The sequence below is a fragment of the Cyanistes caeruleus genome, chromosome Z (assembly GCF_971803275.1).
Source record: "Cyanistes caeruleus chromosome Z, bCyaCae1.hap1.1, whole genome shotgun sequence".
Classification (NCBI taxonomy): domain Eukaryota; kingdom Metazoa; phylum Chordata; class Aves; order Passeriformes; family Paridae; genus Cyanistes; species Cyanistes caeruleus.
The window spans coordinates 67973890-68000875 of record NC_141732.1 but is presented as its reverse complement, the minus strand read 5'-3'; the positions used below and the strand labels follow the sequence as shown (position 1 = coordinate 68000875).

The window sequence follows — 26986 nt, the reverse complement described above, 5'->3', positions numbered from 1 at the left end:
ATGCTAGAAAGCAGTGCCATGGAAAGGGACCTGGGGCTCCTGGTTGATGGCAAGTTGAACAGAAGCCAGCAGTGCCCTGGCAGCCAGGAGGGCCAACCCTGTCCTGGGGGCATCAGGGACAGCATCACCAGCTGGGCAAGGATTGTCCCACTCTGCTCTGGGGCGGCCTCAGCTCGAGTGCTGGAGCAGTTCTCAGTGCCACAACATAAAAAAGACATGAAACTATTTGAGAGTGTCCAAAAGAGGGCTGTGAGGATGGTGAAGGGTCTGAAGGGGAAGCTGTGCAAGGAGTGGCTGAGGTCATGTGGTATGTTCAGCCTGGAGGGGACTGAGGGGAGACCTCACTGCAGTTACAATTTTCCTTGTGAGGAAAAGAGGAGGGGCAGGCACTGATCTGCCAAGGGAATGGCCTGGAGTTCTGTCAGGGGAGGTTTAAGTTGGATATTAGAAGAAAGTTTTTCACCCAGAGGGTGGATGGGCACTGAAACAGTTCCCCAGGGAAGTGGTCACAGCACCAAGCCTGACAGAGTCCAAGAAACATTTTGACAATGCTCTCAGGCACATGGTGTGATTCTTGGCGTGTCCTGTGCAGAACCAGGAGCTGGACTTCGACGATCCATGTGGGTCCTCTCCAACTCAGCAAATTCTATGTTTCTTTTCTATGTTTCTGTGAAGTTTTTTTTTCCTGATTGTCATTGTTCTGATGTCTGTTGGTAAAGAAAGAATTTACTTTCAATTTTCCCCTTCTTAAAATGCGGGTTCATACACCAGGTTGTGAAATTCTGAGTGCTGAAGGGAAAATTCTAGTTGCAACTGCTCAGGAGCAATGATTTGTAACCAAGGAATGCTGGGGGCATGGACCATGGCTGGGCTGAGGTGCCCTATGCAATTGCTATCAGGTTTGGTGCTGATGCAGGTGTATGCAAGGAATCTGATTGTCATGTTTTTCTGCAGACTCCAAGCAGAACCACTCCAAGTAGAACCACATATTGCAGTAGAACTCTTCCCAGTGCATTGTTCATTAAATGTTTATTCTATATTTAAATTACAAACATTCTTAATTCATCTTGAAGGGTACCATGAAAATTCTCCAAGCCTGAGGCTTCAGGCTTTCTGCCTAAAGCTCAAACCCAGCAAACAAATACAGAAAGCAAATACCTCCTCCCTTCAGCTACTCCAGTTAGAGATCACATTGTTTTGAAAGCTTCACTCAATCATTGCATAATTGTGGATTTCAGTGTTTGGTATTGCTCCTTCCATTTGTACTGTGACTGCAGGTAGCCTCTTGCTACCCCTTCCCCATTTGACGTCAGAAGTGGTGTTGAAGTGTCTGCTCTGTCTGCCTGCATGATACAGCAGGTATTCATCCAGTGAAACAAGAGTGCACAGCAGTCACAAGGACAAGGATAAAGCAGCAAGTGGATGAGGAAAGGAACAGTCTCATCAGATCTTGGGGAGAACAAAGGCAATATTTCTTTTTCTCCCTTTCCATTTGTTCCCCTCCCTTCCTCTGCACATTGCCAGTGGTGCCAGAAATGACAAGCTGTCCCTATACTCCCAAGCACAGGTCATTTTCAGACAGGAAAAAAACACTGCCACCATTCTCCCAAAAAGCTGTTAAGCAAGCTCTACTTTTTTTTTATCATCCTTTTGTTTTGATCGACTTATCCTTTCATAACCGATCAAGTTTTTCCGTGGGTGGCTCAGTCTGCATTTGATGCAATGATCATGGTGTCTGCAGAGAGCAAATGGGTTATGGCAGGCAGCTCCCCTGCTCCAGCACCTGCAGTTTGATGCCAGCACATTTCATGGCTGCCAGCATGCAATGACTGACTGTCCTCCGCCTCCCTGTTGTCTCCATTTGGATGCAGTGAGGGCGGATCTCTTCTTTAGGACACTGGTAAGGCATCAGGCAGAAGCACTGGGTCTGCGTCTCTGGGAAAGAATGTGTGGAAATATAGCAGCAAGTGTGATAGCTAAAACCAAATTTTATACTTTGATAACATTTCAAAGTCCAACAGGGAAAAGCACTCTTGGATTTTTGTGATATATTAGTTACAAAAAGCCTGTAATGCATTCACTGGATGGTTGGATATTAGGAATAGAGACATAATCACCTTTAAATAACGGCTTTTGCAGCAATGGCCCATACAAAAGACTATTTTTAACTATTTAACTATTTTTATCCACTGGCTTTCCCTGACTTTTTTTCTAAACAAAGATATATTAAGTTGACTTTCTTTTATCAATTATACTTGAACACAATCTTGGTATGAAATGGAGTCTTAAGGTCCATATTGTGTCAGCTCCTATTTCATTAAAGCTTTCTTCATGAATGCTAAGCTACCTACTGCTGGCCTATGGTAAAGCTCAGTCCTGCTGGTTATTTCATTACCTATTTCTGATCTAATCATGTTCTGACTCTTTATACTCTTTCCCAGAAATTCCCTAGGCAGAGTTTCTGCCTTCATTTTTTTTTTTTTTCAAACATGAAAAATGTGTGCTTTCTTCCATTTAGCTTCTTTCATGGTACTGCAGTATCTTCTCTGCAGTATGTTCTGTCCCTGTGTTTGTTGATACCAGCTACCTACTCTCAGGAAAAACAAAACATTCATTTCCTAAATGCTTGTGCACACTCATGAAAAGTGGACTTCTGCAGAGATGGTGAAGAGTCCAGTTCTAATCTCTTGAGCACCACACTGACAACTAATCTCATTTAATATATTTTTCTCCCCTCTCTCTTATTTTTCTGAACAGGGCTCCTCTGTAGGCTTTTGAGATAAAAACACTGACATGCTGGCACAAGATCCAGCCTGAAGACATTTGCACAGTGGAGGCAGAGCTAGGCTTCTTAGAGGCTCTGGAATAAGTAATTTTTTTTTTTAAATCACCTTTTTCATAGGAGCACAAGGTGCCTAGATGTTCCACCAGAGCACGTCCATCGATGGACACACCTGGTCATGCCCTCTGCTTGAGCCCACAAGGAACAAGAGGTCATGCAGTAATTTTACAGCCATATTTACTTCAAATTCTCTGCCACAGAAATCTTGCATCTTCAAAACAGGGGCTTAGGATTGCTGCACACTGCTGTTGCTTTATTTATCATTAAGTAGACCAGATGTGATAAGAATCAGATTTGTCTCTGGCAGCAAGGGATGGAGTGAGTGTGTCTGTCACTCAGCCTTTACCTGGCAAGCACTTGATGTGCGAGGAGCCAGTCAGAACCTCAGACGTCTATTTACAGAAAAACCTACTGCTCTTATCACCTGGTTACACAGTAAATAGCCAAGTTGCACAATATTGTCTAGGAAATAATCCTCTTAGGGATTTTACCAGCTTAGCTAGTTCATTAAAACTCTTGATAAATACAGTTTTCACATATGTGTATTTGCAAATTTCACCATTAAAATCCCATTAAGCCTGATGGCCCCAGTCTCGCTTTTGAAGTAGTATCATGATTTAATTTCACAATTTAATTATATGCTATAGAGGGTGTGGGCCAAATTAATTCCTGAATTAAAAACTAGAATCTAGTAGCCTTACAAGGCATGGGTGAAAATATTATCAACTACATTTTTCTGATTAAAGATTCAAATGGTAATTCTCCTGGTAAAGTTCTCTTAATCTCAAAGCTCCTCTTGTGCCTTTCTAATGGGAAGTAACAACACTACACTAGTTGTGAGTAAAGGGAAAAGGCACATATTTAAGTGTAACCCTAAGTAGCAGGGACACAAGACTGACCACACTTTCACACTCTGTCCCCAGAGGGACCACAATGCTGTAAATCCTGTTCCTGGAGCAGCAAAAGTCAGCACATTTCACTTTTAGATCCAAAGGGATGGCTAAACCTCACCATTCAGAAGTCATACCTTGACAATCCTCCCAGTCATAGCAGGTGTCATAGCCACAAGGCACTTTCTTCAAGCTATTTTTAGAGAGCTTTGCCCTCTCAATAGCCCAGTCTAGGTTGGAATTACCATGGCAAGGGCCAGCATGCAAGAAATGGAATGACTTCACTCCAATGCACATTTCGGCTGAGTACTGACAGCTGGGCTTGGTCACATTCTGTTCAGAAACAGCATGTAGCACACAGATGTCTTCTGAATAGTGGCTGCCCAAAGGAAGAAAAGAAAAATTATTTTAGCAAGCTGTAGAACAAGTCCATGCTATTAAACAGTCTAGCAGCACTGGATGAATCACAGCAAAGCTGTGGCCAGGCTGGAGATCCATCTGAAGACCTAAGGCTGCCCTAACTACTGCAGGACCTGGACCTAATAAAACAACTCCTGTGAGATGGAGAAGCTTTGGTCCTGTTCAAGCATTGGGAAGTGAAGGACATGTGTCTGTACAGGAAACAAGAGAGGCTGTTATCTCCACAAGGATGTGAAATTTCCATAGGGCCTAGGTGGCTTTTCTGAGTTAACGCATCCCTGCAGCTGTGTATGCAAGTCTATCTCTGATGCACAGTTGTCTTGGAACCAATGGCAGGAAAAAGCAGTCATGCTGTTTGTAGTTTCCTTTTTTCTGTTTAGTTCTTGGTTACTGAGTGAATTCATTCCTAGAAGGTGCATGCATTTCCAAGCAGCACCATTTTGTGGAGCTTAGTAATTTTCCAAAAAGAGCATCATAAAATCATAGAATGGTTTGGATTGGAAGGAATCTTAGAGATCATAGTTCCTGCATGCTCCTTGAGCACAGTGATGACATTGGAGAAAGAAAGAGAAGAGAAGGAAGAGTTGGGGTCTCCAGTAGCAAAGAGCAGTGTAGATTAAAAGGATCTTCTGTTGTGTCTCTTTACAGTAATGTCATTGGGTGCATTCAGGAGAGCATTGCCAGTCAATTAAGGGAGGTGACCCCACATATCTAGTCAGCCCTAGTGAGGCACACATGGGGTGCTGTGTCCAGTTCTGGGCTCCTCAGCACAACAGAGACATGGAACTCCTGGAGCAGGTCCAGTAGAGGGTTACAAAGATGATCAAGGGACTGGAGTATCTCTGTTTTGAGAAAAGGCTGAGGGAGCTGGGGCTGTTCAGCCTGGAGAGGAGACAGCTGAGAGGGGACCTCAGCAGTGTCTGTCAGTGCCTGCAGGGAGGGGCCAGAGGAGGGACCAGCCTCTGCTCGGTGGTGCTGAGCAATAGGACAAGAGGCAAGGGGCAGAAACTGATGCAATTGCAGGTAGGAAATTCTACTTGAATATGAGGAAGTGGATTACTGTGAGTAGGAACAGTTTGCACAGAGAAGTCATGGAGTCTCCCTCACTGGAGATACCTAAGAACCACCTGGACACAATCCTGTGCCATGTGCTCTGGGATGGCCCTGCTTCAGTAGGCAGTGTGGGCCAGGACACCATTGGGGACCCCTCCAACCTGACCCATTCTGTGATTCTGTGATTGTTCATTTGTTTCATAGGCTACAAACAGGGCTGTAATTTGAATAGAGAGGAATAACTAGCTAATATCTGAACAGAGAGTAGTCTTGATTTGCAATTGTCTTTTCCTGCTCTTCCTATTCAATGTCACAATGGCCTTTTGGTCTATCATTAGAGAAACTTTGATTTCTAATTACAGTACTTACCCACAATCTTCTTCTGGAGACATGCAAACACACTGAGATCCAACCTGCTTTTGTCCTGGATTGCAAGTACCTCTAATTTTAGTTTGCACATCTGAAACAACAGTGAGAACTACTGTAACTACTAAGAAGTAGACAGAAATATCTTATGCTTCTACCATAAAAGCTAAAATGGATTTATTTCTATTTGTTCTAAGTTTCTATTTTCGAAAAACTCTCTGGTTGGCATGCTACAAGTATCTTCATCAGTCTTTGGAAAAATCATTGGAAAACATTGTTTAACAAGAGAAGCTGAATAGAATAGAATTCTATAGAAATCTATAGAATGCATTTTCCTACTTTGCTTTCATAAAGCCCTGTTAATGCAGTTGGGCTTTGGCATGGCTTCGGACTTAAGCAAACAGTTGCAATGTCTTAATTTCATTATTAAAGTTTACAGTACATTGCATCCAAAAATTCTGAACATAATGCAGAAGTTTAGAGCTGAAGTTCTGTGGGAGACACAAAGTAAAACTGAAATTAATGAACAGCTGCTATACGTCTTAAATCCAGTCATCAGCCTTCTAGTTCTAGCTAGCTGAAGTAAGCAGTACTGTTAATACCAGCAATATGGGAACAGTATCTGCAGGCATACTAACCTGCTTCACATATAATAGAACTCAAAATAGGAGGCATCCAGGACAGGTCTTTCCCACAGGTATACTTTGTGTGACCAGTGACTACAAACCCAGGTTGGCAACTCAGCTTCACTGTTTCACCAATGCTGTACTGTTGCTTAAATGGGGAAATTGTGATACTGTCAGATATTAGTGGCCTGAGGCATACTGAGGCTGTAAAAAAACAATAAAAAAAAGCATAATTCTTGTTGGTTTAATGCTTTGTGGATATTTACAGAAAGTCATAATTCTTTATCTGAAGAACTATATAAAGATACTCAGTAACACTGAACATTTGTCTGACATTCAAAACTAATAAAAATGTAACATAATTAAGTATAGAAATTTGCAGTGCATCATCACAGTCTTTAAAATATTTCTCAAGTAATAACTAAATAATGACAATATGTTTCTTATGTATGCCAATATAAGTAATTTAATTTTGCTGTTTAAAAATAGTAAGAATGGCATTTAACAGCACATTTTAATTTTTCTTTTGTAGATGGAAGAAAGTCAATGACAATAGAAAGCTCATAAGTATATTCTGATACTTCTTTTTTAAAAAAATTAAGACTAAGTCAATACAATCACACCAAGTTTTAGAAAAATACTAAATCTCTCCTGTTAGCAAACACAGACCAATTCTGATCCTTAATTCTTAACTGAGCTATAAATCCTTCAAGGCATTGATTTATGGTAGGGATTTTCAAGGCAGCCTGGGAGGTTGTTGTTAGAAACATATCATCCATTTAATATAAAAGATAGTAGACAAATTTCTGTAAGAATAATTTCTTCTTTGTAACTGTATCAACCTAAAGGTATCTATGTAAGTCTGAAAACAAAAGCTGAGTACTTTTGTTAAAAGTATGTAAAACTATGAAAGAGGAGGATCTTGCAGCATCCATCTGAGAATTTTCTAATACACTGGATATTACCATTTCCTTACAAAGCACATAATAGCAACACTTCTGAATTGAAAGAGGAGTGATGTAGTGACTCATGATGTTTTTGCCATGTCTACATGAAATACCTTCTTAAAATGCTATCTTTCCAGATGCGTTAGAGATTCTTTTTAAAAAAACTTTTATTAAAATCTTTTTTGTATGATTTTCTTCCCCTTCTATTTTATTGCTGTTCATTTTGCTCATTTTCTCTTTCTTACGTTGGCACTCAACGTGTTGCTGTGTCCAGGTTTGGTCTGGCAGACACCGAAGGTATTGATAGCCAATGAGGCTATGACCACTCATGCAAGCAACTTCAACTTCCTCCCCCACAGCATACTGGTTCTTTTCATTCTAACAAAAAAAAAAACAACAAACCAAATAAACAAACAAACAAACAAAACCAAAACCCAAAAGTTAAAAAAAAATAAATTAAAGAAACACGCACCAAAAAGCTCTGTAAGGATCTATGGTAACGAGGCTAGGCATTGTCAAAGGAAACAATAGCAAAATCCTGATAAGATGTAATGAATGCATGCAATTCCTACTCTGAAATATGAGTCATCCACTCACCAGTATAATGATAACTTTGTCCAGTTGCAGTAACTGATGTCATGGTTACAAAACAAGGATTCAAGGACCACTTGAAATGAATTTTACCTTGATTTTTCTTCGTTGCTGATGGAGTGTGGTGGGCTAGAGTCCTGCAGCATTCCTTGAACACAGCACTCTCACTAGCACAGTAGGTACATTGGATATCAGGCACATACAGCAGAGAAGTTATCAAATTTCCAATCTCTGCAACTACTACACTTTGCCTCTGTATCATTTTTCATGCTCACCCTGATAAAGCCGTGCTCTGGTGGGTCTGGCCTAGAACATCCAGAGTCAGGTTCACCAATCAAGACATTCTCTTCTCGCTTGGCTTCATCATCATTTATACAAGGAGCACCTCTGAAAAGTGAAAATTTGCTGTAAGGCTGTATCTTAAGCATTCAGGTTACCAAGTAATAATGGCAGAGTGTCAGGAGAGCTGCAAGCGTGTCTTGTCATCCTGCCCCTATAATTTTATTCTGTTAAATAAAAGATGGTGCACAAAACTGCAGGTTGACAGGGGGGAGAGCATGAGAGCAGTAAAAAAGTGCTAAATGCATCTATCAACATAGTTAATTAAATATTTTTATGCAGCAAGAAAAAGAGTCATCAAAGAATAACAAAACAGGAAGTCTCCAAATAATCCATGTAATTCTGTTGCCACCTCAGAGTGGTTAAAGGTGGCTGGTCTCTGTGGGCATGGAGCTGTACAGCCCATGGTGCCTAACTCAGTGACAAAGAACTGTGGAGCCCACTGCTTGTAATCCTCTCTTATTCACTCCAGAATGCTCTCTGCAGTCATTACAGCAGGGATAGTGAAAATCCTGTTTCAGTTCTTGGTCCCAGTGGAAAAACTGAAGCCTTGGGCTTGAAGATTAAAAATACTGAGCCAGTTTTTTGAAGTTGAAACCATGCTAAAAAGGTACATCAGGTATGCTTGAAGTGAAAATATGAGAAAACCTGGTAGCTTCATCCGAACTCTCTCTGTTTAGATCTAAGTTCAGATCTAAACCTCTATGAAGGAGGGGATGGTAAAAAAAACTCCAGTGAAGAGAAGGAAAAGACTTCTCCTTGGCTTTGGAAAAGTAGATATGCAAAGCAGAATGCAAGATCTATCTTTAGTATGCAGTTCTTCAGTAATTTTCAAGGAATAGAAAATTAATAAATCAAAATGTGAAGCAAATTGCAGAGATTTTCAGAGTTTCCCTTTTCTTTTCTCCACCAAAGAAATTCAGAAGGGAAAGTTGTCTGCTATTTCTCCTTGGTAGTCACGGAGTCACTCTGGAGGGCTCCTTAACTATTCCATTACTATGAGATCTTACAAACTTCTTACCTGTCTGTGAACACAGAGACATAACAGTCCTCCTCTTCTTCCCACTGCCCTTCACACGGCTTCCCACCATTCATTGGGGAGGGGTTATTGCATTCCCGAGTCCTTCTTTTTTTGAAGGAAGCATCACATGGGCTCCATTCAGACCAGCAACCCCATCGGCCATCAACAGCAACTGCAAGGAGTAAAAGAGACACCATCTTTCATTGGCAGACCAGTACCACACCAAATATTTCTTCTATGGCCACATATGAGAGAGATAATGGTAAACTCATAATAGTAATTTTCAGAAGATTTAAAATTGTCAGTGTTAACATTGCATCTAGAACATTAAGTTTTACAAAAGAAAAGAAAAAAACCAGCCAAATTCCAGCTGCTTCATAAAACACTAAAATACATTTACCTTTCTAGTTTTGATTGAAAGTGACATTAAAACTCGGAAGCAGCATATTTTATACTTTCATTGTACAGACAGATGTGTGTGTTTTCATGGTACTGACAAGTTTCTTAGGTAGTTATTTAATGAGTTTTCAAATAAATCTGAGTTCTAACACCATGTCTAAACCCCAAATGTACATCCCATGCCAGTCAAATTAAAACATTACTATTACTGTCTTCTCTTAACCCTTGGCATCTATTACCTGTACCACCATGAAACATGCATAAGTTTTTTCCCTTACACACGTTTTCTTTTCTGCATGCAATAGACTTTCTGTATCTATCTCTGTCTTCAGTTGTTTATTAATTTCAAAATATTTTTCTATCAGGGTTAGATAATGACACCTGTATCTGCCTAAATGACTTTACCTTATTTCCCTTTTGTTTGTGAAATATAAACATATATAAAGTCTCTTTTGTTTCCCCTAGGTATGGCAGTAGTGCCAATTTAATTAAAAAATGTTTTTGCATTAAGATGCTCTTTAAATTTGCCAGAATGGTGATTATGTTGTCTCTCCTTATGACAACTGAGTTTTCCTTCTAAACCATAATCAACAATTTTTATGTTCATTAGCCATTTAGTCTTAAGCATAATAGGCCATAGGGAAAACTAAGCAATGGTATTCTTAACTTTTTGCATCAATTATCTTTGATCTCAGCTTCCCCCTTATTGCTGAATGGCTCATTTCATATTACTTTAATTATGTAGCTAAGGAATATTTTACCATGTCTTACACTCTCTTTTGAGTCATGGCTATTCAATTTTATTTTTTTATTTGTAATCCCTACATTTATTCTCATGCTTTTTGGACATCACCATGTGGTAGGAAGTCCTGTGGATTTAGCAAGGGCAGGTTATGGCAGATTAACCCCAGACAAAGAGATACCAGAAGGACCACATTTGCCCACCGCCACCATCACCCCAAATACCTGCTGTGTAACCCGGAGCCCGCGTCTCGCAGTTGGCGCCGTAGGTGCCAGCCGGGCACAGGCAGAGGCACTCTGTCCCAGAGAGCACAGGCCTGCCATTGTTGGGGCACGGGGCACACTGGCAGGGGTCAAACCTGCCCACGTGTTCCCTCAGGGCTCTCCTCAGATGGTGGCGCTTGGTCACAGCGCATGGCACATTCCTGACCAGGTCCACGATGGGTGACACCTGGCAGAGAGCTGCACAGTCAGCAGGAACCAAAACACAGCAGGGCCCTCACAGGGGTAGCCAGGGCACTTTAAAGGAGCTAGAGCCTACATATGCAGCTGTATCACACAGGAATTATGGATGTTTTAAAGGAGCACAGCAGTGCTATACATATATGTTACCCTGTTCACAATGCTTTTATCTCCCCAATTTAGGACTCTGTGAGACAGGGGAGAATCAACCAAGTGGGATACTATGTCCTAAAATTCAGAACACTCTCTACCACACATCACATCACTATTACATTACATCACATTACATCCAGTCCCTGTCTTGTCAGACATGCCTATGTTGCCTTCAGGAGTTCAGCAGCTGCAGCAGTAGAGACCTCAGTGGATGCTGCATTCATGCTGGTTTTGCTGTTTGCCTCAAGTGCTGCTGAGCAGCTGCTGTACCAGCTGAGGAGGGAGACAGCTCGGTGCACTCACAGCACCACCAGCACACTGCATTAAAGGAGCAGGACAGAGATACAGGGCGTTGCTGTTTTATTTCAGTTTAGCTACGTGACATACTTTGCAACACAGGCCTGACAACGGAATGTTGCCATGCATTGTTTTTCCTACACAGTAACTAACCCTGAGCTCCTTCTGATGCCAGAGCAATTAATTCACATTCCTCACCCTTAATCCCACTGTCCATGGACAGTGCAAAACCGGTGTGCCTTATAAACCAACATGCACAAGAAATTCCTCTAATAAAAGTTCTGTATGCCTATGTTGTGCCCATACTTACGTAAATTCATATTGCATACAACATCATCCCTGTTTACAAGAAAATATATTTGCACAGCTCTATGAAGAGCTGCTAACCAGTTAGTCTTTGCTATGTCAGTGTTTTTCTTGTTCTTCTCTTACCTCAAAGTCAATCACCACAGGATTGTCCTTTGTTGATTCCAGCCAGTCTGTGAAGACTCTATGTCCTGGAAAAGCCCCTTTTTTCTCCCAGGCCAGAGCTGCTGCGTACTCTGACCTGCCACCTTTTACCAGGGAAACTGATCGTTCAGCTGACTCCAAAATAGAACCTGAAAGACGATTTCATCACAGCATTTTCAGATAAAGGCTTCCAAAGACAGTGGGTGTGACAACAGAACTATAAGAAAAAGTATAAGAGGATATTAAAGAATATACTAAGATGAATTTTTTGGAACTGTCCTTGGAAAAATGAAGGATCATTCAAGTCAAAGCTCAGAATAACAATCCTTGCCTGCTATGACAGCAGCTTGTGATAATATTCCAAATGAAAGTGTTTGAGACCTGAGTCCTGGGGATATTCAGAGTGTAAGACAGTTACGGAAAATGCAGAGCACGCAGGAGCCTCTTCTAAAACACACAGTATGGCAGAAAGGTATCTCTAGAATGCACAGCATAGCAGGTTTAGTCCTGGCTGTAAATATCTAAATAACAGATATTAATCAACTACTGAGGACAAAAATATGGTGGAAGTGATGAAATTCCTATCCTTAGTGATACAGAATATCACTCACATGACTCCTGCCATTCTCATGGAAAATGTGCAAGGTCACTTGGGGCAGCTGAGGGAAATGGTATCTCTCAGGGTAGGTAACAGGACACGGTCCCTGTTCTCATCATGGTCACCTTCATGTGTCACAGTCATCCTGTTTGTGGTGCATCTGGTACTGACTTTCTTTTTCTTCCTGAAGAACACACGCCTGGTTGTTTCTGTTCGGACACACTCTGTTGATTCCTCAACTGACAGGCCTAGAAATACCACAGAGCAGCATCTTCATCACCATAACCAGGATACATGGCAGGCACCATGCCCCAGGCTCCCACACTGAGGGGAGCCAGCAGCTTCCCGTGCTCCTCCCCGCCCCTGGAGACTTCACTACAGCAGGCATGTGCTTCCTCTTGTAGTGTTGCATGAAGGCATGCTTCAGATACCCTCCCATATCCATGTGAGTTACAGCAGTGGCATTAAAGATCATAGATTTCCATATTTGTGGTATTGTCTTTTTGTTTTGACAGTCTAGCAGTCATGGGAAAATTTTTTAGTAATTTCCAAACCATCAACTTTATTAACTGCATCTGAGAAAGTACCCATTATACCTCTCAGACCTCAGTCCCATGTACCAGCTGGGGAGGCGACATGCTACAGGATGCTGGAACATCTTTTTTTTGTGGCACCTGGTCTTGGTCTGAAGGTCTTAAGTGGTTTCCCTGAACACAGTGACATTTACCAAATAAGGAATCTCCTGAACTTTTCAAATACAGTGTAGAGCAAAAATTTCTTCTTGCTCTATAAGTAAGCAGTGTGAGTAATTAGTGAGTCTGTGAAAGAATTTTTGGCTGTTGGAGAACTTACTCTGTGGTCTAAGACCTAAAAACAGGGATAAGAAAAGCTGTTAGATAATTATATTTTCTTGTTAAAGATTACCTACCCGAGTTCTGCAGTTCCTCGGAGCTGTACTGGTAAAGAATATCATAGGAACCACCCAACTTCCCAGAGGTGTAGTAATGAGTGCCAAAGTCATCAAATATTCTGCTGTATAAAGCATAGTTGTACTCCAGGGGCAGGTGGTTAAGTGCTTTTAGAAAGATGTCTGATAGCTGCAGATCTGACTGTTTCATTGTGAAGTTTGCAACAGAAATTACTTTATGGACTCTAATAAAGTTGGAATTCTAGAAATAAGAAAAGGGGAGTGTTAGGACCTTCAGAGGGCAGTAAGTGCAGAACCTAGAGGAGCCAAGAATATATCCTGAGATATACTGAAAGACCAAAATAATCCTGCTATCATGATGTTTTACCCACGAACAAAGCAGCTCTGGATTTTCCAAGAGCTATGTGAGGTTCTTGAGGGCTCTCTTGCATTGTGGGAGTATATAGCAAATATTCCAGTATTTGTATTCCAGTAAAAAACAGGGCTCACAGTTTTTTACCATACCAATCCAAAAGGATTCCTGTCATGAAGAAATACACCAGCAATTGGTAAGATGACCAAAAGATTCTGAGGAAGGCTTCACCTTTCAATTGTGGCTTGTTTGCAGCTAATCTAGTGAGTGGGTATTTTTAACACTAACTCTTTCATGAAGTTCCACCATTTAGGAGTCTGTTAAAACTAAAACTAAACCTAGGGATAAAGACCTCCTAGAGTTCAAGTGTCAGGCTGTTAATGTGAAAGATAAGAAAAAGAGAATGTTCAAACACTGGAAACATAGAATCATAGGATATCCTGAGGTGGAAAGGACATCTTTTACACAGAGAAAAAAAATATATATTTTTGAAAGAGCTTATTCACATATTTTTGCAATGCTGGAGTCTGTTTATGTTAACGTTGTACTAAGTAGAAACAAACAAATAGAAAATACTGAAAGAAGGACTTGTAGAGTGACAAGAGGAACTAATGGCACAAGTCAAAGCAGAGAGATCAAGAGAAAAAGGAGGGACAGGAAATGGGAGCAAATAACCAACTGGCAGATAGGAAAGCTTCATTATAAAACACGATGTGTTTTAAACACAGGTTCTTCTGCTGGATTTTGCTGCTCTGCTCCACTCCACTTTCTCAAATTACAATGGTGCCAGCTAATGTTTCAAAATTCTGGGCCACTTAGGCAAATATTGATTCTAAAACTTCAGTTGGTTTCCATATGTGCTTGCATGCAATCTGGGAAATCCCAGAGGGGGAAGAACTCACTGAGAGCAGCCCTGAGAGAAGGACTTAGGGGTGCTGTGGGTGAGAAGTTGGACATGCCCTGGCCATGGCACTCACAGCCCAGAGAGCCAAACGTGTTCTGGGCTGCATCCAGAGCCCCGTGGGCAGCAGGGGAGGGAGGGGATTCTGCCCCTCTGCTCTGCTGAGACCCAGCTGGAGCATCCAGAGCTGGGGTCCCAGCACAGGAGGGACACAGAGCTGCTGGAGCAAGTCCAGAGGAAGGCCAGAATAATGATTAAAGGGCTGCAGCAACTCTGGAAAACAGAGCACACACTGGAAAAGCTATTCAGTCTGGAAGTCTCCAGAGAGACCTCATTGTGGCATTGTAATACTTCAAGAAGATTCATAAGAAAGCTGGGGACAGACCTTTTAGTAGGGCCTGTAGCAGTAGGGGAAGGGGTAATGGTTTTAAGAGGGCAGATTCAGGCTACATATAAGGAAGAAAATTTTTATGATGAGGATGAAACACTAGAGCCAGTTGCCTAGAGAGGTGGTAGATTCCCCCTCCCTGGAAACATTTAAGGCTGGGTTGGACAGGGCTCTGAGCAACAGGATGTATTTGAAGATGTCCTAGCTGACTGCAGATCAGACTAGGTTGCCTTTAAATGTTGCTTTCAACGCAAGCCATTCTACTATTTTATGAATCTATGATTAAAGGATCAGAACTCATCAACACATACTACAGACCAGTATGCTTAGCTAAAAAATTTCTGGAAAATAGAATTAAATTTAAAAAACAGCAAGTCTTCATATTTCTTCCATGCCAATACAAAGAAATGCATGGCACTTCAAGTGCCTAAGGTCCTCTAGAGAACCTGGGATAGTCATGTAAAATTTTTATGCAAATATTTATATACAATATGTTCATTTATATGCATATATGCAATATATATATATATGTGTATCACATATATTTTAATATATTTAATATAATTTTAATTTTAATATCTTATTTAATTATATATTATATATTATATATTATATATTATATATTATATATTATATATTATATATTATATATTATATATTATATATTATATATTATATATTATGTATTATGTATATATTAATATTATATATTACATTGTATTATATATATCATATACTATATTATATATAGTATATAATATTTAATTTAATATATTTATTATTTATCATTTAATTTTTAATTTTAATATAAATATTACTAACTTATTAATTTTAACATAATATCTTATTAATTAATATCTTATCTGTTTTAACATATAGGTCTCAATGAGACATCCCAAAGCACAGGAAAGTTCCTCCCTCCTTTTAAGTGATCAACATAGTCTTCTTTTTTCACTATATAAGGAAGTCTTGAAAAAAACCCTGTAGGTCTTTCATATGTACACAGGTACACATCTACCTATGTATATTACAGTAATTGTGTTTACTCACTATACAGTTTATGGAGATAGAGATGAAAATAGAGGCTTACTGTCTGATACAGTAGATAACATGAGGAAGACCCAAGGTAATAGTCCTTCTGTATATTCATTAAGAAAGGATTTTAAACTGTATCATCTTTACCCAACACCGGACTAAATTATTAGTGGGTTTCTGTGGTTTCACAGAATCATGGAATGGTTTGGGTTGGAAGGGACCTTAAAGACTATCTAGGTTCAACCCCTCTGCTTGGGCAGAAACAACTTCTTTGCTTGAACACTGCCAGGGATGGGGCATTCAGAGCTTATCTGGGCAACCTCTTCCTGTACCTCACCACCTTCCATGACAACAATGCTGAAAACCAATGTAGATGCAAAAGAACTTTTCTGTTGCGAGTTTTACCTAAACTAACATTTTCATAACTAGCTCTGATCTGTGTTTAAGCCAATAAGAAGCCACTGTTCCTCCAAAATAAACTTGCCAATTGTACAGGAGAGCAGCCTGATCTGTGTACAGACATCTACACAGGCATGAAGGTGAACTGATTTCCAGCAGGTGGAACTTCAGGATACTTGCATTCAAACTAGGAACAATGCACTGTTCAAGCAATCAAGCTGCTTAACTATTAAGACAAGCAAGAAAGGCCTGCAGCAAACTTCCATTATAGGCAATCTTAAAGTTAAGACTAATATTTTTGCAAAAGTTTCACTGTAATTGCATTAGAACTCCTGAGTTTCATCAGGCCTTAGCTTCATTCAGTCCTACGGCCTTCCCCATGCAGAAGTGCAAACAATAGCCGACCATTAAATGCCATTAAGCAATAAAGATGCATGATATTTTACCCTACCAGTATTTATTTGATTTAAAAGCACGGAATCTTATGGGAAAAATGTTATCTCCTCTGAGAAACTTTTCTGTGGGTGTGTTATTTCTGAGATTATTTTTATGACCAAATGTATCTTGGCAGACATGAGACCCCAATATACAAGTTAGTTACCAAATAAAAAAAAAAAATATCATGTAGATTAATACCCAGTACATGCATATGTACAACATTCTTGAGTGCACTTCCTTTATTTTTTGAGTTCTTTGCTACTGTTAGGTATTATGCCCTCTTAATCTGTAATTAGGAGAGAGGAAGGAGTGGCTTCTGCAATATGATAATGTCAAATCTATGCTTTTTAAAAGTGGAATAAGCCTATGTTTTCTGTACTAAACAAAACCCATGATGCATTATAAAAGGTATGCTACAACCAGGAATATATTGTAGTATCAGAAGAGGATTTTTTAAATACCCAATTCTAGTGGCCCAATGTCTTGATAGGGAAAGTAGCCTTTGGCAGCTCAGTTCTGAAATGAGCAGACAGAAATCAATAGAAAGAAGAAACTGAAGGCAACATTCAATTACCTTTTCATATGAGGCTTCAATAGCTTTCTTGAAGGAGGAAAGTGAAGTAACCTGGACCCGTGTCTTTCTTGAGAATAAAAATGGGATACCAGAAGAACTTTTACCACTACGAGTGGATGAACTACTGTCAGAAGCACTATCACTCAGGGGAGTTAAATCTTTGTAGAAATCTGATGTTACATCATCCTCTTCATCTGTTACCTGGCAATTCAGTAAAGCGAAATGCATTTGCATAAATGATAATATGAAACAGAAAACTATTAAGCAAAGAATTCTTGATTTCTTGCTTATTTTTTAATGGAAGAAATATGCCTGACTATTTGAGATATGAAAGTAAGCTATACAACTGCTCATAACACAAAAGATGAGACTGAGAAAGGCTAAGAGGCAAAATGAATACAAGTTAAGCAGCAGTCTTACAAATAGCTGTTTATACAACAACAACCACAAAAAAGCTGTAACACTTTCTTCTAAAGCTTCTCACCCCTGTGCCCTAAACCTTAGGAATATTTTCCAACAAGTTGCAACATAATTTTAAAAGAATTCCAGACGTACATGTTGTGTCCACATCATGACTACTTCCCAACCCCATGGCTTCTATATTGTACAAGACAGGGTTTGGTCCCTCCTGACCTTTCTTTCCCAGTTTCCAGCTAGAAGAACAGGTTTGCACAGGAGAGTCTCAGAGTATACTTGGACTGTTAGCACCTATACTGCATGATGGATTAGAGGCAGATGAAGAGGAATTATGAACAAACCTACTGATCTAGTTGGTAAACCTCCAGTGGTGGTGTTGAGCAAAAAAACCAAGACAACCTCAGCATCAGATCAGAAATTATTTATTTCCCAAAATCTGGGAAAATACCTGTGTTTTTGAAAAATGAGGTTTTTTCCCCCTCCTCTAGGCCTGTTTGATTAATAGGGCTGCTAGGGATTTTGGGATATGAGGCGGTGCATTCTCGTGCTCCACTTCCATTTTACAAGAAGTCATATCCTTTTACAGGAAAACACACTGGAGTTCCAGGAAGGCCCAATCCAGTGGCCCTTCTACATGAGAAGCTGCTCTAAATGTTAAAAGATAAAGATGCACTCTCAAAGGTGAGTTTTACAAACCCTTAACAGTTTTGCAAGTGGGCATTAGTAACTTACTGAACCTTACTGGCTATAAAGAGACCTGTGCAAACCAAACATTGGTTTTCCTCTTAAATATTTCTGCACTCAGTAATTTTCACCATTGTTGACAAATCTGAAATGTCACAGCCAATTCAATTGCAGGTTCTGTGGAATGCAGCAGGGTGTCCTTTTTTCAGTTTCCTCTGTTAAAGTAATTCTAAAATCTCACAACACCTCTTGGAAAAATTGTTTTCATCTATTAGTTGAGCTTTCTTCATGTACTGTAGTATTTTCTTCCCAGTGCAGCATCTACTGGCCTCAAACAAGGCCTGCTTATATGTACACAGCCAGATGTTGTGCCCCAATCATTGTATTCAAAGCATTTTCTGAATGCTGGTGTCAATGAAAAAGATATCAGTAGTTCCTAGATTTTTTTATTATACAATCCAGGTTCGTTTTGGTCATTCCCAAGCCTGTCCTGTAAGCCTCCTCTCTAGGCTGTGTATATTTTGTCTTCCTGCTTCCTTGGCTTAGTGCCTGCCTGCTTTCTTTGCTGCACTGTGGAGGGGCTGAGCAGGGAGCAGGCAGGACTGGGGGGTTGAAATGGCTCAGGGAGAAGCTGGGTCCCAAGGCTGCAGGTGAAAGGAAGGAAGCTGGACTCAGTAGCTGCAGCCATTGGCACTTCGAGTATACAGAAGTGATGCTGGAATAAGCTTTGGAGTTGGACAAACCTCTGCCTAGATGATGTCTGGCTAGGAGAAGGCCCTTGGTTCCAAGTCAGAACAAAATAAGGCTACAGTCACAAGGAAGCAGGAGAAGCTCAAATCAATCATATTGACTCTGGTATATGGTGCATTGAGTTAACACAGATCTGAAAGACATGAGTGGAGCAAGAAAATTTATCCCCTTTTCACACATCAACTGAAGCATCTTCAAGCCTCATCAGGTTGAGAAATCTTTGTTCTAAAACATACAATACTACTTAACACTTGAGCACTTAACTTGGATTTTGATTACACCAAGGGTTTTATAGCTAGGAGCTGCTGCTGGAGAGTACCTGAAAGCTGACAGCCTCCAGATTTGCAGGAACACGATACAATTTCCTTGTCTCATTGCGCTTCACTGTTGTGCATTGTCCTCCATTGAATGAGTTGCCAAGAACTTCTCCTCGGGTCTCTCCTGCCAGAATGTGAAATCTAACAAAAAATTTATTTCCAGAGATTAAACAACTCCAGAAAGATGTATGAACTTGAAACATTTCAGGGCATACAGCTGCATTGAGGTATTGAAGATTTGATTGAGAGCATGAGCATCTGGGTCATGTTACTGGTTTGAAAGGAATTACAACCACTTCTCATTCACACTGAATTCACTGGAAAAATGCAGTAGCATCAATACAGTTTCCTGCTTTCCAGAAATGCCTAACCTTACCAATAACCCCAAAGTCTGCATAAGGCAGTCAGTCTTAAGTGGAGAACCTAAAATTGGTTCTAGGTAAATGAGCTACTGGTTCTCTGTTTCTACCATAAATGATGTTACTGGACAACACTGAGATCAAAATTCAATTAAAAAATACCAGTCTGCTTGGGACAGGCATCCCATGTTTAGGCTTCATATTGTTTCAATTAATAGCATGGAAGTAGTTGTTATCCTGTGAAATGTCACACAGACAAACAACATCTGTAGAGGAACATCCTCAAAATTTTCAAGTATGGTATGATGTACAGGCAAGTAATTCCATGAGCTGTAAGTTGCCCATACATGCTCTGGTTACGGTGCCACAGAACCAGGTGTCAGGGACAGTGTTCCTCGACACCTCTTCGTCTACCAGCAGTGCTGGACTGGAGGATGCAGCAGGCAAATCCTAGCCTGATTGTTTTATTGTATTTTTATAATTTCTTGCCAGTTTTAATTTGAGAGATTATATGCTTTAATGAATGCTCTCACATGGTAACTGGAAATTATTTTGTTCATATAAATTAGTGAGGTAACAACTAAAGCTTACGAAAAAATTAGCAGAGTTGACTTACCCACTGCCTATTAATTGTACACCTGGGATGCTCTCATACTTTCGGTTACACACCGTCTTTTTCCTCCCACAGTTTCTTTCATCAGAGTTGTCCCCACAGTCATTTTCTCCATTACATTCCAATGTTTTTGAAATACAGCGACCTGCACCAGAGAAACAGCAGCAGCAAAAGTTCATCATGTCTAAATGCAGAAAAGGGCAGTCTTGTCTTTTTCCTTTGCAAAAGTGTGAGCTTGCTATAGATGTTATCACTGAGTTAGTGTAAGGGCAGGATTATCCCAATTAAGAAATGATTGTTTCAATTCTTTGAATTTTGCCTCATTTCAAAGCTGCAAAGGCTTAATTTTAAGTTTGGCAAAAGGACATGTGGATAAAATTATTTAGCCTGATCAGGTATATTTAAATTGAAGCAAACAAGAAATAGACAAAAGCCTAATAAAAATAGTGAGAATTTATGCTCAGACAAACTCTTCAGTTATGGTTGTATGTGAAAAATGTGTGCAAAGAAATATAATTGGAATAGTGCTACTGTCCAGCTATCACGATCATAGTAATATCCCAGGCTAAGAACTGCATTTTAATTACTTGTAGAAGAAACTGAAAAGATAAGCTGTTACTAATACATACAAAATTCTCACATAAACTTTTCTCCCTGGTCCCTTTTCGCTGGAATTTATACATGAAATGTATGGACATCTTTTGTCTCATTATTTAGTCTTTTGACTAAATAATAATACTGCAGTTATACAGTGAGGATAATCATTACCACTTTCACACCGAAATTTATTCTTGCAGTCAACTTCCACTATGTTGCAGAGTTTAGCTGGGAAGCATGGGCGGGAATCCACCAGTGGCTCGGTACAGGCCTGGCCCCCAAATTGGGATGGTCGCAGGAGCGTCCGGGTACGGAACTGAAAGGCAGAAGAAATAAACCCAGGGTTGCTTTTATGAGTTGTGTTTGTAGCTAAGTTCCACCCTAGGCAGAGCCACACACCTCAGTGCTGCTGAAGCTTTATCAGAACTAGAGCCCTGAAGGAAATTATCAGTCATTCTTGTCCTTCCATTCTACTATGCCATCACCCTGGGTGAGGCAGGCAGGTATCCAAGAGCCTCATTAGCCCTGATGGAATATAAATGATTAAACTGCAGACTACCTGGTCTACATCACCAAACAAATTACAAATTCCATCCCTGTATCTTCAGTATACACAATAGGAAATTATGTGAGAACAGGCTTACAGAGATTTTTTTCTGTTCTTTACAATCTCTGTTGAATTAGAAATATCCTGACAGTGACAACCCAGCTGGCTTGACTCCCATATGTGGGATCTCTTGTCTGAGGAGAACTGGATGACTTGAGAGGACAAAAATGCTTTTCCTGAAAGTTTCTGGGAGCTTATTGAGTTTTCTTTCCCTGAGACAGCACCCTCCACGCAGAACAATAAAGTTGAAGGGTGTTAGATAAAGTACTTCAGATATGTTTTCCACTCCACAGGACTGCTGGTGAGACCTGTCTGCATGTGCCTGAGTAGTTTCTCCTCTAAGAATTTTTCCTATTGCAAAAGTATGGTTCATTGCAGACTTTCCTCCCTGTAGATAGACCCTGGAGACAAACAGTGTAGGAAGTTTCTAGTAAAAAACAATTACCAAGTGACTCTGGAGGGAGAGTGTGAAGAACACCAGAAAATTTTAAAGCTCATGAGAACCATTCCCTACACTCCATTTCAGTTCCATAACTCCCACTTTACTATTTGTCAGAGCTTCCAGTTCTTTACTCCTTCCCATCAATGGGAACTTGCTTATACTATTCTTCATTCTTACACTGTAAGCCAGGTCCTCTATTCTGTTGGTTGTTCCTATTTTTAGAGGTCACAAGCAATGATTTTGATATTTTCTAGGAGGAAATGGACCACAGTCCACAAAAGCACCTTTTCATTTGAAGAAGCATATATGTTGCATCAATACTTACAAAATTACTAAAAATTAATACATTTGTATAGGGATGTAAGGTAAGAAATGCAGACACATAAGAGGGTATTGAAGTCAGTCCAGTTTAGAGGAACACTCCCTTTCACCTCTTGAAATTTTCTGTCTCCTAGTCTCTCACTGATTCTCCTTGCTCTCCTCCTGCACTGCTCATCCTAGTTGCAGCCCCACAGGCTGGTTCACCTCTCACATATAGAACAGCTTTAGTATGCCTTTCTCACACTATTCGGGCATCAGAAAGTTATGTATGTAAAGATTTAAGATGTTTGACAGGTTTTCAGAGTTGCTTTTCAGGCATGGATTTCTGAAACCAAGATGTCTCACGTGCAGTGGAACATAGGCTGTGTCTGCACAGAACCTCAGAGCTGCTCTCATGGTCAGCTTCAAAGCTCAAAGCCACCAGCCATACAACTACCCCACACAATCCACTGTCACTTCCCTCAATCCTCTACAGCCTTACATTTGACAGGGCTTGGTATGTTTAGGTAAAATTCACTTTAACTTATTTTTCATTTCTTCCCTCTCTACTGTCTCACCTCTAAGTGTACCATTGTCAACTGAGAAAGGCCCAAGAGGAAAAACCACCATCCTGGGTGTTCGTCCCACAGCCATTGCACATCTGCCTGTGGCAGTGGCGGGGTTTGTGCATGCTGTGAAGGTTCAGGGAATGTTGCTCTGTATTTCTTAACAGCAATCTCAAACTGATCCTGACTATCAGTATAAGATACAGACTGAGAATTTCTAGCCAGCGACACTTAGGATTTGTTGACTCTTTTTAAGAGATGATTTGTTTCTATTTTTCTTGTCTTTAGAACATGCAGAATGTTATGGCTAAGCTAAGATTCTGTGACTTTCTGCTGCTTAAGCAGACATAAACACTTTATGGTTTAGTTGATTCATTATGTGAAAAATTCACCATTAATTATGGCAGTGGAAATTTTGAAGCAAGTTTATCATAAGCATCACAATCAGTCTCATAAATGGATTTACTCTACTAAATCACCATTTTCTTGTCTGATCTGCTTATTTTAACTTGTTCTCTTCAGCTCCTATTGTATAATTCATAACCAATTTCCCTTGTTAACTTAAACTGTCATTTTCCAGATCAATTGATGTAAAGTTGAAACAAGGAGATCTCTTTAGCATAATTTCTTGCATTTAACCCATATAATACATTTTCTACCTACTTGTTTTTTAACACATGGGTCACATTCTGACCAAGGGCCAAAGCCTCCAAGCTGACAGTTGATAGGACATGTTTGCTGGTTACATGTACGAGATTCTTGCTTTGTGCACAGCTGGTCACAGAAGTTTTGGCTATAATATTCATCCATTCTTATTTGCCTAAAAAAATGAAAAAAATTATGCTAGGAAACAATAGACAGATTGTAGGTGTTCTCTACTCGTGGGTGAAGGCTGACAAAATGATTTGAACTCAAATAAGAAATCCTGAGAGATAATATGCAGTTGCAGAATGTTGATTACAAGAAAAATCCAAATATGCCTTAAGTTTAAAGAGCAATTTTTTTTGGTTCATGTCACTTCAGATGTCCCAGAGGATAGCTACAGACAGAGTCAGGAGGAAAAGAGGGTACTTCTCACAAGTTTAGATTATTCCACAGAGCTGAATCAAATTAGATACTGCTGAATTTTCATTTAACATCATTTGTTGTCATAAAACTAATGGTGCAGGGAGGAAATTTGGAGCTCACCCCTCCTGCGGCATTGTGCCCAGTGCAGGGCTCCCAAAGCAGGGCACTGAACAGCAGCCTGGTGTGTCCACAGCAGCTGAACATCCAAAGCACGCTGACAGCAAGGCCACTGTAGGACTGGGCTGTCCTCCCCTCATTACATCTATTGGCAGATATTGGTTTGTTTGGAGGCACTGGCTCATTGGAGTGGGCTGAGTTGGAAGAGATCTCAGGGGTAATTTAATTCCAGCCCTCCCCATCCCTCCCTGCCCCATGGGCAGTAATGTTTTGTATACAAAATTCTGTCATTTTTAAGCATTGCAATTAAAAGATGATCTATTTATCTGATAAACACTTGAGCATGACAATTTTTCTCAACATACTGTGGAAGGTGGAGCTTCAGACATGGGTGCCCCCCTCCGAAAGTGCTATTTTTCACAGAAAAGAAGTAGTGAGATGGCTTAGCCCTACCTGTGCCTGGTCTGTGTGCCGAAATTGCAGGTCCGTGAGCAGGCAGACCACGACCCCCATGGGTAATGTTCACAGTAGCACCCCTGGCTGCCCCCAGTCATCAGGCTCAGCAGGACCAGGTGCATTGGCACAGTCACACCCATGGCAAAGGCATCCATCTACATCACAGAGACAAGCAACTTAAGCTCAAGAAACTATCGCTTGGTTATGCCAGGGCTCTTACAGAGATGTCACTTCAATTAGGCCCAGTTTAGCGTATTCAGCTCTGAAATGCACATTCACTGCTTGCAGTGTCTATAAATCTACTTCAAAATACTAAGGTGTTAAGCTGGGCACCTAGAAAGGGGCAGTCATGCATGATAGACATAGCAGTAATTCAGTCAATACTTCAAGGACCAGAAGTCACAATGGGGTTTTTGGCCACTTATTTATCAGGAGAACTAACACAATTATGCATTATTTCTGTTTCAGAAGTTACTTGTAAATTATTTTGAACATGACAAATAAAGATCTGTTATTGTTCTTCATTGCTTAGAATTATCCTCAAAAATATTTTCTAAAAATAAGAATAAAAATATTAAAGTTCTTCCTATACAGTATATAAAACAACAAACAAGACCTTATGACTAGGCAACTCCATCTACTAGCCTGTAACCAGTTAATTTTCACATGCCTATAAACCACCTTTGCATAAGCATTTTATTGCAGTGAATTCTCCCCTCTCAAAGTTTTGACTAGCCTGTTGAAACTGCAAACCATCACTATTCAAAGCTCACCTGAATTTTCTATTAGCAGTTGAAACAGAACATCTAGCCTATTTCTCACTCCAGTGGTCAATCAAACTTTATTTTTTGAGACCAAAGGTTATAGGCAGTCTTTAGGAAGTAATAATACTTGATAGATTAAAAACAAACAAACAAACAAAAAAAAAAACCCCACCCACATTTTCCAGAAAAAATACGTATTAACTAAAAAATTCAAACCTCATCATGAGGTTGAATCAACACTAAATTTGATAGGCTGTTACAGTAGAGCATTATAAATTTGGTTTACCTCAAAACCTCCCCCAAATCAAAAGGACATTTAAAAACCAAAGTATTTATTTCAAAACAATACTCCAAAATACTTAGTTTCAAAAAGTTTGAAATTAATTGTGCAACTGTTTTTTTCTTTTAGGTTTTTAGCCACATACGTTATTATGATTTTTATATTTTGCTGAAAAAAATGAAATTTCATCAAATCCAACCATTGCTTCCTCCCTTAGCAAAAAAAGGCAGTAGGTCTTCACATTGCTGTGCAGTGAGAACTTGAGCACTTTTTACATGGAAAGCTCATCAATGAACAAGCCTTTCAGAGAGATTTAAGCACAATCAAATACAACATATAGTAAGACAGAGGAAATAGTAGTCTTGCCAGTGGATGAAGAAGAGAACAGATATTTTCTTTTTCCTTACCTGACTGCCTGGCTTCTTGCATCAACAATGCTGGCTTGGAAAAGAGATGAAGCCCTACAAAACAATTACTTGCTTCATTCTGTCACTGCACTGTACATAGAAAAACAGACTTTATTCTCATCAGTGAGCAAAAAGCAACCTATCAGTGCATCAGAAGCCATATAAATATTAGCACATGAGAGAGTAATTCAACATTTTAAAGAAACAGAACAAAACAAACCCCACAGAACACTTCTCCATAGGTCTTGTAACCTGTGTGCTTTGAAGCCAACCAAAAAAAAAATCCTTCTTCTTAATGGACTGTAAGATTGTTACCTGAAAACTCAGTGTATGTTGCAGACTCATGTGACCCTGGTGTGGTTTGCTGCAGTCTTTCAAATGAAAGGCCAGAGGCTTTGTTTGATTTGGTTATCCTTTAATGAAGGCAAATTGATCTGGTGGCAGGAGTGCTCAGAACTAAATGGCCCCCGCACCTGCTCCCCCAGGGAGATGTGTTCTACAGAAGTGTGGAGAACCACCTCTTTGTACAAATGCAGCTGCCCAAGATGAGCCAAAAGGATTCAAAGTACATTTGCATTAAGCTAGAGTGGCTCAATGCACCACAGGTCTGCTTGTGCTGCCTGAGAGAGCTGCACAACCTCTCTGCCTTCAGTCTGACAGCAAGAGAGTGAGAATTTACTAAGAAGTCGCATGCTTGTAGCTCATTACTGCTTTTACAAGGAAACAGGAGACAGAGTCCAGGCTGAGGCAAAATACCTGTCTGCTGCTGCACCATCTCCACAAAAGGGGGGCTCCCAGAGAAAGCAAAAGTCCAAATGCATTTGAGGTCATTTACAGCTGTTTGCCTTTTGCCCTCGATGGTGCGAACTGTGCATTGACCCTGAGGAAGTGCTGCCAGCAGACAAGGACTGAGAGCCTCTGTCCTGCAAGCATGGGCACCACCTCATGACTGAGGTGCCGAGGCAGGGGTTAAAATGGTAAATAAGAGAATGCACACATGCAGAAAAGAAGCAGCAATGGCAATTACAAAAC

The 26986-nt window shown here is 40.2% G+C and overlaps 1 protein-coding gene across 2 annotated transcripts in view; it reads right to left on the bottom strand.

Moving 5' to 3' along the window:
* Window positions 1–1010: 1010 nt before the first annotated feature.
* C6 (complement C6) overlaps window positions 1011–26986 on the bottom strand; it is a 50777-nt gene continuing 24801 nt past the window's right edge. The window contains exons 1-19 of one of the 2 annotated variants that reach the window (XM_023944495.2): window positions 26270–26301; window positions 25955–26008; window positions 24501–24658; window positions 23526–23682; window positions 21119–21263; window positions 20354–20495; window positions 19381–19519; window positions 17211–17411; window positions 13124–13364; window positions 12321–12443; window positions 11580–11746; window positions 10461–10686; window positions 9096–9267; window positions 8011–8122; window positions 7390–7522; window positions 6210–6401; window positions 5575–5665; window positions 3870–4111; window positions 1011–1935 (exon numbers count right to left, since the gene is read on the bottom strand). In XM_023944495.2, coding sequence (XP_023800263.2) covers window positions 1754–1935; window positions 3870–4111; window positions 5575–5665; window positions 6210–6401; window positions 7390–7522; window positions 8011–8122; window positions 9096–9267; window positions 10461–10686; window positions 11580–11746; window positions 12321–12443; window positions 13124–13364; window positions 17211–17411; window positions 19381–19519; window positions 20354–20495; window positions 21119–21263; window positions 23526–23682; window positions 24501–24658 — 2823 coding nt within the window. In that variant the 5' untranslated portion in view covers window positions 25955–26008; window positions 26270–26301 and the 3' untranslated portion in view covers window positions 1011–1753. Of the gene's footprint in view, window positions 1936–3869; window positions 4112–5574; window positions 5666–6209; window positions 6402–7389; window positions 7523–8010; window positions 8123–9095; window positions 9268–10460; window positions 10687–11579; window positions 11747–12320; window positions 12444–13123; window positions 13365–17210; window positions 17412–19380; window positions 19520–20353; window positions 20496–21118; window positions 21264–23525; window positions 23683–24500; window positions 24659–25954; window positions 26009–26269; window positions 26302–26986 lie in introns of those variants that run through there. The other variant, XM_086869561.1, reaches the window with a different exon arrangement.